The 11,874-nt window shown below is 39.8% G+C and overlaps 1 protein-coding gene across 1 annotated transcript in view; it reads left to right on the top strand.

Annotated features, from left to right (window-relative positions):
• The window catches only part of cenpu (centromere protein U), a 50,369-nt gene that overhangs the window by 7,682 nt on the left and 30,813 nt on the right, over positions 1–11,874 (top strand). Inside the window, exons 2-3 of the mRNA XM_043705755.1 lie at positions 1,434–1,542; positions 5,462–5,633. Of these exons, the coding sequence (XP_043561690.1) occupies positions 1,471–1,542; positions 5,462–5,633 (244 nt within the window). The 5' untranslated portion in view covers positions 1,434–1,470. The remainder of the gene's footprint in view (positions 1–1,433; positions 1,543–5,461; positions 5,634–11,874) is intronic.

Here is an 11,874-nt window from a genome sequence, read left to right as displayed (position 1 = left end):
TTGCTGATGGTACAAAGCTGGGTGGCAGGGTGGAATGTGATGAGGATGTTAGGAGATTACAGGGTGACCTGGACAAGTTAGGTGAGTGGGCAGATGCATGGCAGATGCAGTTTAATGTGGATAAATGTATGGTTGTCCACTTTGGTGGCAAGAACAGGAAGGCAGATTACTACCTCAATGGAATCAATTTATGTAAAGGGGCAGTACAGAGAGATCTGGGTGTTCTTGTACACCAGTCAATGAAGGCAAGCATGCAGGTACAGCAGGTAGTGAAGAAGGCTAATAGCATGCTGGCCTTCATAACAAGAGGACTTAAGTATAGAAGCAAAGAGGTGCTTCTGCAGCTGTACAGGGCCTTGGTGAGACCGCACCTGGAGTACTGTGTGCAGTTCTGGTCTCCAAATTTGAGAAAAGACATTCTGGCTATTGAGGGAGTGCAGCGTCGATTCACGAGGTCAATTCCTGGAATGGCAGGATTACCTTACACTGAAAGACTGAAGCGACTGGGCTTGTATACCTTTGAGTTTCAAAGACTGAGAGGGGATCTGATTGAGACGTATAAGATTATGAAAGGATTGGACACTCTGGCAGTAGGAAACATATTTCCACTGATAGGTGAGTGCCGAACCAGAGTACACAGCTTAAGAATACGGGATAGACCATTTAGGACAGAGCTCAGAAGAAACGTCTTCACCCAGAGAGTGGTGGCTGTGTGGAATGCTCTGCCCCAGAGGGCAATGGAGGCCCACTCTCTGAATTCATTTAAGAAAGAGTTGGATAGAGCTCTCAAAGATAGTGGAATCAAGGGTTATGGAGATAAGGCAGGAACAGGATACTGATTAGGAATGATCAGCCATGATTATATTGAATGGCGGTGCAGGCTCGAAGGGCTGAATGGCCTACTCCTGCACCTATTGTCTATTGTCTTTAACTGTAAGCACTAATTTTCGGAGCGCTGTTCCTTCATCAGGTGCTCCAAAAGCTAGTGCTTCCAATTGGACTATAACCTGGTGTTGTGCGATTTTTAATGAAGAACAGGTGGGAGAGTGATAGAACAAGAGGGAAATACGAGAGAGAGGGAGAGACTGAAGTAAAATGAGTGAATGAGAAAGAGAGGAAAAAAAAACAAGATGTAGTGAGGGAGGGAGACAGAGGAAAAACAGGTGGAAGAAACAGGAGAGAAGAGGAGTGAGCAGGACTCAATGAATGTTGGAAACTGAGCAGCTGAGCCAGAGTGAGAATGGACAGCTCATCTTGGCTTTAAGAGGGCCCATGGGAGTAGAAGTAGACCATTCAGCCCACTGCATTTGCTGTAATATTCAATGAGATCATGTCTTTTATTACAAGAACTGTTTTAAGAAAAGCTGCATCAAAGTTACTACAGAATAACCCCACTTATCTCATTTTTGCTGTGTCCAATATTTCATTTATAGATTTTAACTTGATGCAGCACACCTGAGGAAAGAAATAATGAGAAAAAGTAAAACTGCTTCTACCTTAAAAGGATCTAATTTACTGGTACACCAAAACACAAGACTGAAGGTACTTCAGACATGGAGCTGTTTACTTTATTGTGATACTGTTATGCCTTTGATATGAACATTCACAATAGGAGCAGAAGAAAGCCTGTCTGCCTCTCACTGTGATTGATGCCGATCTTGAGTTTTAAAAAACTCTTTACTCACCTGCTCCTTGTCTCCTTAAAAATGGAGACAAAAATTGTACTAAGTTTTCCAGGTGTGGTCTCAACAAAACCCTGTACAGTTGAAGGAAAATTTTATTCTTGTACTCCAATCTGTTAACAATAAAGGCCAAATAGCATTTGCTTTCCTATTTGCTGCATGTGCATGCTGTGTTCCTTTAATGAGCACACCCAAATCTCTGGACATCAACATTCAAGTTTCACATCTTTTAAAATATATTCTGCTCTTCTCTACTTCAACAAATTTCAATGACTTCTCATTTCCCCATGTGAATACCATTTGTCATCTTGTTGCCCCACTCACCTTGCCTGTTTATTTTCTCCTCATGGCTTGCTTTCCTGCCTAGCTTTATATCAACTGCAGACTTGGATATATTGCTGTCTTTTTGCCTAAATCATTAGATTGGATTGTAAATAATTGAAGCCCTAGAGCTGATCATTGCAAAACTCAACCAGTCACAGTCTATCAATTTGAGAATACTCCATTTGTTCCTACTTTCTTGCTCATTAACCAATCCTCTGTCCAATCTAATACGTTGCCCAAACGCAACAGCCTTTGTTTTATTAAATAAATAAAGTTTTGTGTGGAACATTATCATCTTTTGGAAATCCAAATGAACCACATTTACTTGTTCCCCTATATTTATTCTACTACTTGAATCTTTAAAACCTTATAAATTTATCAAGCTAATTTCCTTTGTGTAAAACCTTTTTGGTGTGTCCTAATCATGGTGTGCTTTTCCAAATACATTGTAAAAACTTCCTTATAGATAGATACCTGCTCATTATGACTGATAAATTATATGCCAACTGGCCTGGATCCCTGTTTTCTCTTTACCTCATTCTTGAATAGATACCTTGCACTGATGTACGACAATGTGTTGACACAGATCTCTGTTTCATTTCTTGATATTACTTAGAGCAATGCTAAAATAGCGTATCATGTAATGTGGAGAAATATGAGGTTATGCACTTTAGCAACAAGAATAGAGCAGGAATATTATTTTAAATGGAAGAAGACTGCAGAAAACTTCATCACAGAAGGATTTAGAAGTCCCTGTATGTAAATCACAAAAAAATCATACAAGTTCAGGAGATAATAGGGAAGGCAAATGGAATTGCCTTTATTTAAATTGGAATAGAATACAACAGTGGGGAGGTCTGGCTAAAACGATATAACAAACTTGTGAGACCACAGCTGGAATACAGCAAAGAATTTTGGGTCACTTATTTAAGGAAAACTGTACTAGCATTGGAGGCAGTCTAAAGGTTCACGAGGTTGATATCAGGTAAGGAGGAGAGGTTGAGACTTCACATTGCCAGGGACCAGGGTTTGATTCTACCAACAGGCGATTGTGTGCAATTTGTACAAGCTCCCTATGTCTGCATGGGTTTCATCTGAATGCTCTGCTTTCCTCCCACAGTCCAAAGATGTGTTGGTCAGATGGACTTGCCATGCTAAATTACCCATCGTATTCAGGGATGTGCAGGCAAGGTGGATTAGCCATGGGAAACTCAGGGCTACAGGAATAGGGTAGGGTAGGGTAGGAGAGTGGGTCTGGGTGAGATGCTCTTCGGAGAGTTGGTGTGGACTTGATGGAGCAAGTGGTCTGCATCCACATTGTAGGGATTCTATGAAGTTTGGGCCTGTACTCATTGGCACTTAGAAGAATCAGAGGTGATCTGATTGAAATATAATATTCTTTTGGCTACTTGACTGAACAGATATAGAAAGGTTGTTTCCCCTGGTGGGAGAATCTAGGACCAGAGGGCATAATCTCCCTTTAGACAGAAATGAAGAGAATTTTTTTTTTCTGAAATGGTAGTGAATCTGGAATTCTTTACCACAGAGGACTCTAGGGCTGTGTTATTAAATGTATCTGAGGCTGAGATAGACGGACAGATTTTATTCAGTAAAGGAAAAGGCAGGAAAGTGGAGTTGAGAATGATCAGATCAGCAATGATCTCATTGAATGGTGGAGCTGACTTGATGGGTTGAATCACCTGCTTCTGTTTCTACAGCTTATAGTCTTATCAAGTTTAATTATTTCCATTTTAACAGCAATTAACTGGAATTTAAGTGTGATTAATGGATTTTATATATTGATCTATTTTATATATTGCTTCATTGCTGCTGCTGGTTACTCATGATTGATTCTGATATGGAGTCACTAAAATTTAGTTAAATATCAGGGGTTCAAAATAAGCTTGAAAGTCAATCTGATGTACAGATAAGTTTAAGGCTAAACGATTTTTAAAATAATTGGTAAGATCTATGCATGGAATGAAACATTCAAATATATGAAGGAGAAATAGGCAAGTCTGTGAGCTCACATATCATAGTGTAAGTACAAACCTGTTATATGCAAGCCTCTGTGTAAAACTTGTCTACATGTATTGGGGGGAAAAGCGATTTTAGTGAGTTTTTAAATTTTAACATCCTGAAAATATTGACAATAGCACCACCTCTTCCAAAAAGATACTGATGATTGTAAAAATGGACAAAAAGCCAAACATCAGAGATGATGAGAGCGACTGCCCCTGATGTCAAGGCAACATTTGACCAAGTGTGGCATTAAGGAACCCTAGCAAACCTGAAGTTGCTAAGAATCATGTGAAAAATTCTCTGTTGGATGAAGTTGTACCTATCACAAAGGAAAGTAGTTGAGCTTGTTGGAGGTCAGTCACCTCAGCTCTATGCATCACTGCAGGGGTTATTTAGAGCAGTCCTCAGGCCAGCCATCTTCAGCTATTTAATCAATGATCTTTCTTCCATTTTAAGGTCAGAAGTGGTCATATGCAATCATCAACAAACTAAAGTTCAGCACCACTTGTGATACCTCAAATGCTGAGCAATCTGTATCTAAATGCCATATAATCTGGGTGAAATCCAGTCAAGAAGCAAGTATTATTTATGCCACACAAGTGTCAGGCAATGACCATCTCTAACAAGGCAAAATTTAACCTTGACCCCTTGACAAAAGCCTGTCTACCATCTACAAGGCACAAGTCAGCACTGTGTTGGAATACTCCCCATTTGCCTGGCTGAGTGCAACTCCAACAACCCTCAAGCTTATTACCATCCATGACACATCAACCCGCTGATTGGTAACAGAACCATAAAATCTCTGTTTATCATCGATGTATCAGTGTGTACCATCTACAAGATACACTGCAGAAATTCACCAAAGCTGTTTAGACAACACCTCTCAAACCCATGATTACTACCATCTAGAACAATAAAGGCAGCAGATGCCTGGAAACATCTTTGCCTGCAAATTCCTCACCAAGCAGATCACCATCTTGACTTAGAACAACATCACTGTTTCTTCGCTGGTGTTGAATTAAAATCCTAAAACTCTCCCTAACAGTATTATGAATGCAAATGTGCTAGATCGCTTACTGCGATTGAAGAAGGCAGTTCATCACCATCACTTTGGCAATTAGGGATGACAATGAGTGTTTAGCCAGTGAAGCCCACGTCCACTGAATGAATGAGGTTTTTTTTAAAAGCTAGATTAAGTTGCTTCATATTCTTTACCTGAGATGATGTTGCTACTTGCTAATATCATCACGCCAAATGATGTGATATTATCTTGTTAAGGGGAGAACCTAGAATGATACAAAAGACAAAAATCAGTGTGTGGGGCATTCAAAATAAAAAATAAATCTACTACATTGTGACAATTCAAATCTGATAATTAATTCTCACGCTATAGGCAAGACCAGAAATTTATTTGGTTTTTCTTTTTATTTTAGGCTTCTAAAAGTGTGAAATCTAGAAGAGATGGAATAAGTGATACAAATAAAAGACACAGTCCGGCTCAAAACAGTAGAGCCAAATTGCCAAGTCAGAAACATCCAGAACCTTCACCAAACCTCTCCTGCATATTTAAGAATCCAGACAGTCAAGATGATGATGAATACTATGGTAAGGAGTTAATGATCGTGAGTAAGGCTTTTTTCAGGCAAGTCTTGTGTCCAGTCATATGTTTATCATAGCATGCTTGTTCTTTGATTCTGTCATCTTACCCTCATGACCATTTGGTGTTCCAAAAATAAAGCAATATTTAATGCAACACACCCTGATTACGGGACTTGGTGATAAACTTGGTGATTAAAAATTCTAACACTGTTATTGAGTTTTGTCAAAGAATTTATTTTGACTCTATAGATTTTTGACTCAGTGTGCTGATTTTTCATATCGCATCATTATTGTGCTGAATTTCAGTCTACTTTGAAGATTAAGCATCATTGCTGTGTCACTAATGAGTTGTCAGTCCCACCCAATGCTGAGTTTGCCTCATTGGTTTCCAAAATAAATGCCAAGACTTTGATTGTCATTGTAATGAGGCCTACTACCAACTACCCTGGCCACACTGCCATAGGTTCCTTTCAGAATAGTGCCATTTAAATCTTGACTTGCAGGTACTCAACTCTGTTTCTGCCAGTGAACTGTTCTAAGAATCTTGCCCTGTTAAGCTTGAACATGAATTGGAGCTCCTTTATTGACAATCCAAAACTGAATTTGAAATCTTCTGTGAGAAGGCTGAAGTTTTTCTGATAATTTTGATATTGTCCTTTTTGATATGGAAAGGATCTGTTAAATTTTTTAGGAACATTATGATTTTAAATAATTTAGCTTGATTAATTTCTCAACATACTCAGCTGGCAGTTCCCAAATACTCACAACTTAAATTTGCAAATCGGCCATCAGTGCTGTTTTAAAGTAAGCATTTTAAAGCTTTTGCTGAATCTATTTGTTAGAATTTTGTAGTTGCGTACACACTTATTTGCCCTGTCAGTTCCTTTTTTCACAGTTTATTGTTAACTTTTGAACACAGTAGGCTAGTTTGATCAGATTCCCTACAGTGTGGAAACAGGCCCTTCCGCCCAACAAGTCCACACCAACCCTCTGACGAGTAACCCACCCAGACCCATTTCCCTCTGACTAATGCATCTAACACTATGGGCAATTTAGAATGGCTAATTCACCTGACCTGCACATCTTTGGACTGTGGGAGGAAACCAGAGCACCCAGAGGAAACCCACGCAGAATGTGCAAACTCCCCACAGACAGTTGCCCAAGGCTGAAATCGAACCTGGGTCCCTGGCACTGTGAGGCAGCAGTGCTAACCACTGAGCCACGTGCTGCCCCATGGTTGAGCTATAGTCTTCCCAAGGTCACCATCAGTCTTTGTCGATATTGAAAAGGTTGTACCTTTGTGGAGCATGATTGGGTTCTTTTGGTTGTTTTCCTGATCTAGAGAGAAAGTTGATCTATCTGAAATCTCTGCTTAGAGGGTTGTTTAGTCCCTGCAGGAATTTGAATTCTGAATGGAAATCTAATGCTGTACTAGCAATTAATTGATTTCAAGAATAAAATATTTTTGAATCATTCCCAGTGGAAAGTTTTTTTTATAAATGTGATTTGTGAGGTTCAATCCAGAATCGATTTCAAGCAATCAACCCGCTTTAGTTAACCTAATGAGAATTACCTGCTGTGTTAGATTTACCACAAGATGTCACCAGAGAGATTCTATTCTTGTGAGAAACCAATTAGCTTCCCACTACAGAGGAACTTCGATTATCCGAATGAGATGGGCAGGCACTATTCCGTTAATTGATTTAAGTTTCTATGAAGTCTACTCCCCGTTCAGGAGACTAGGCAAAGTCACACTGTGCATGAGACACACCCCCCCACCCCCATCCGCTCCCCGCCCACATCCGTCTACTCCACAACCCTGTCCAACACCACCCCCTGCTCACCCCCAGTCCCGCTCCCCCAACCCCATGCAGCTGTACTGTAGACCAACAGTCAGACTGCTGCTGCCTTTATGGGGTAAGTCTCCAAATAGCGCGAGCGCACGCACACACAACTTCTTGACAAGTTCCCACTCTGCCCCTGTACAGGACAATGTTGGATAGATTATCTGGGGAAAGGGGGTTTAGGGTACACCCTTGTGTAGAACTCCAGGGAAAGTGTGGGGGAAGAGAGAGAGGGTGAGAGACCAGTCATTTTGAGACTGTGCCTGGACTGTCCCGGCCTGTTGTCGGCAGCATTTCAGTAAGCCAAGTTTGTTTTTAATCATTGTACCTGTAAACAAAAGATGTGATCCAGGGTTAAAACAGCTCTTTGACGTAATGTTTCTATCGGGACCTGGAGATCACCTTCAGATAATCCGATAGTCAGATAAATGATATTCGGTTAATCGAGATTCCTCTACTAGATTTTTTTTAATGATATTTTAATGTAACTTTGTAGAAGTTGCATTAATCATCTTGGGACTTTTTGGAACTTATCCCAGAAGCATTTCCCTTTTTGTTATGTAAAATTCACGTGTGCTTGAAACTATGTTCAGTTTTGTTTTTATACCTCTACTGTTTTGGACTGGAGCTTCTCAGCAGCAAACAAAAATGTCTTACTTAGTGCCAATGAATAAGAAAGAGGATTTAGTAAGTATTGAGACCTATAGTGAACCTTTTAATATATTTGTAGGCATTACAAGCAACATTCACAATGAGTTCAAAATAATTCGTCCAAAGCTCAGTTATGATTACTAACTGATAATGCACTGTCACGTTCTGCTTAGCAGAAAATTATTGAATGGTGGTGAAATCTGCATACTGCCTCTGAAATAATTATGCAGTCTCCATGAAAACTGTCCAAGTATGTGACATTTCTGGATTATGAATATTTCGACAAGAACTGTCACAAGTGTAAAAAAGTGGCTGGTTAATGGGGCATTTTCCCAAGGCCCTTTTGACCTAGAAAGATCATCAACAACCACAGGCTGTCAAACTGTCAAAACAACCAAATCCTTAAGTCAAAGCCACAGGGAATGGTTTTCACAGAAAGGGGTGCTCAAGCATTCTATAGAATGCATTCCAAAAGAGCAAAATCTAATTTAGTAAATGAACAGGAGCCTCAATTGTGGATTTTTTTTTATTCACGGGATGTTGCTGGCTGGGCCTGCATTTATTGCCCATCCCTAGTTGCCTTTGAGAAGTTGGGTGATCTGTCGTCTTGAATTGTGACAGTCAATTTGGCTTGGGTAGATGCATAATACTGTTAGAGAGGAAGTTCAACAATTTTCATCCAGCAAGACAGAAGGAACTGCATTTACATCCAGAGTTAGGATGATGAGTGACTTGGAGGGGAATTTGCAGTTGGCATGCTCCCATCTGCTTGCTGCCCTTGTGTGTCAAGATGGTAGTGGTCATGGATTTAGAAGTTATTGCTAAATTTCTGTAATGCAGCATGTGGATGGTACATACTGCTACAACAGCAATTATTTTGGAATTTATAAGACCATTTTAATGTCTGGAAATGGTTTTCACATTGCATCAGGCTTTTGGATAAGAAGATTTTGTTTCATATAGTCCAAATACAAGTTCGTAGTCTGGTTCTATGATGGATTCGTCGTGGTTATTTTTTCAGTCTGCCCAATTGAATGAGGGAAGATAAAAAGATGTTTTGTAGGAAATGTTTGTGAAGGCACTGCCACCTGGGGTAACTTTGGATGAAGGCAGACACTGGGGCAGCACTGTGGCTTAGTGGTTAGTATTGTTGCCTCACAGTTCCAGAGACACAGGTTTGATTCCAGTCTTGGATTGGCATGGCTAAATTGCCCCATAGTGTCCAGGGATGGGCAGGCTGAGTGCATTAGCTTAAGGTAATTGAGAGTTATGGGATGGGGAGAGATGTTGGATCTGGGTAGGTTGCTCTTCGGGGTTCGTTGCAGTCTCGGTGGGCTGAATGGCCTCAATCCACATTGTAGAGATTCTGTGAAATAAAGTGCTGAATATAATGAACAATTTCAGTTGATTTAAAGTCTGTAATTAATTTTATAATTATAATTTTTTTTTGGTTTTATGATAGGTTAATTTTTTCAGTAATTCTGTATAGGCCATAGTTATTTCTGCAACATGTACTGTGGCATTTTGTTCATTAGTAATAAGGTGAATGTTAGTGATGATAGCATAATTTTGAAAATTTGTTGAAAGCAATCTATAGCTCATGTTCAAATAAAAACTTTTATTACATGATGTCTATTGAACTGACAGGTGACTAATGAGCTGGAGATCTGAGAAGATCACATGCTGAGATAACTGAGACTGGAGCAGTTTCAAACTATCGTTTGATTTGTGAAATATCATTTTACTATTGAAATTATTATTTATTTAACACTGATATACATGTGAAGTCAACAGGCATTGCTGCTTATGTGTTGTTTTGACATATGGTTGACGTCTATTTAGAAAAATTTAAACTGATCCAATGATTACAAACTTTTAAAATGAAGGTTAACTGTATTCCTGTTATATACAGCTGATTTTGTATTTAGTGAGCCTTATCATTGTTAAAATGTAGCTCCAACTGTCCATTCTGATGTCTGCATGGTAAGATATTGTCCATTATCTGAACATTATAAGTGATGTGGCTACTGATGGTTTTGTACAATTTTTTAAGTCTGAGTTCGATTGTTTTTCTAGTTATTCTGTATATTTTCAAACTTTATACTTTACAATTAGCACAATTTTGTTTCCCTGTACCATGCATTGTCAAAAAACACATTTGATTTAAATACTCACGATTTCACTGTTGTGTTGTCTTGTAGCTAGTATATAATAAACCTTTAAGAAACATGTTCATAGTATCATCATCACTTCATCCTGGGACCTGAGTTCTATATGACTGTGGCCGTTTACAGTATGGCACACAGATGGAGCTATGTAATAGCTTGTAATCAAATTGGTCAGTACTAGCCCAGACGCGACAGTGTCCAAAATGAATATATATGTAGATATCAGGAATTGTAACAAATGTCTATTGAATCTTTCAGTACTACGCTACCCATGTCTAGTTATTGTGTTATGAGAGCTAACATAAATATCACCTCATCAGGTACAAATACTATGTTGAAGATAAAAAGCCCGACACTGCATCTGCAACTGGATTGAGAAGGCAGAACAAATCCTTCACAGCTTCCAGGGTCCTAATCTCCTGACTGTTGCATATTTTGCATAATACATCCTTTTTTCCTTACACTAGCTTTGTATCTGCCCTGTTTTACTCAGGTTTCATGCAACTTTTAATTCAAATGCAAATCTTTCAAAACGGACTTCGTTGAAAAGTTCTGAAAGTTTAACCTGTGTCATGGAAATTCTTAAACAGAATCTTTCTTTCTTTCTTCCTTCATTTTGGGGATGCGGGCATCACTGGTTGGCCAGTATTTATTTGTTGTCCATAGTTGCCCTTGAGAAGGTGTTGAACTTGCTTCTTAATTAAACTGCTGCTGTCCACATGCTGTACGTTGACGCACAACTCCCTTAGAGAGGAAATTCCAGGAGTTTGACTCTGACAGTGAAGGGACAGTGATATAATTCCAGTTCAGGATGGTGAGTGGCTTAGAGCAGAACTTTAAGATGGTGGTGTTCCCAAGTATGTGCTGCCATTGTTCTTCTAAATGGAAGTGGTCATGGGTTTGGAAAGTGCTGTCGAAGGATCTTTGGTGAATTTGTACAATTCACCTTGTACATAGTACACTGCTGCTACTGAGCGTCAGTGGTGGAGGGCGTGGATGCTAGTGGATGTGGTACCAATCAAGCTGCTTTGTCCTGATAGTGTCAAACTTCTTGAGTGTTGATGAAGCTGCTCCCATCTAGATAAGTGGGGAGTATTCCATTACACTCCTGACTTGTGCCTTGTTGATAGTGGACAGGCTTTGGGGCGTCAAGAGGTGAGTTACTCATCACAGCATTCTTAGCCTTTAACTTGCTCTAGTAGCCAATGTATTTTTGTGGTGAATCCAGTTGAGTTTCAGGTCAAAGATAACCTCCGGGATGTTGATAATGGGGGATTCAGTATTGGTAACATGATTAAATGCTAAGGGGCAGTGATTAGATGGTCATTGCCTATCATCTGTGTGACGTGACTGCTGCTTGCCATTTGTTTGCCCCAAGCCTGGATATTAGGAGAAAGTGGAGTCTGCAGATGCTGGAGATCAGAGTCAAGAGTGTGGTGCTGGAAAAGCACAGCAGGTCAGGCAGGATCCAAAGAGCAAGAGAATCGATGTTTCGGCCATAAGCTCTTCATCAGGAATGAGATTTGTGGGCCGGAGGGTTGAGAGATAAATGGGAGGGGTTGGGGCTAGGGGGTAAGGCAGCTG

Source organism: Chiloscyllium plagiosum, chromosome 2, assembly GCF_004010195.1.
Source record: "Chiloscyllium plagiosum isolate BGI_BamShark_2017 chromosome 2, ASM401019v2, whole genome shotgun sequence".
NCBI classification, from domain to species: domain Eukaryota; kingdom Metazoa; phylum Chordata; class Chondrichthyes; order Orectolobiformes; family Hemiscylliidae; genus Chiloscyllium; species Chiloscyllium plagiosum.
The sequence above is the reverse complement of the archived record's forward strand: the minus strand, read 5'-3'. Positions and strand labels throughout refer to the sequence as shown.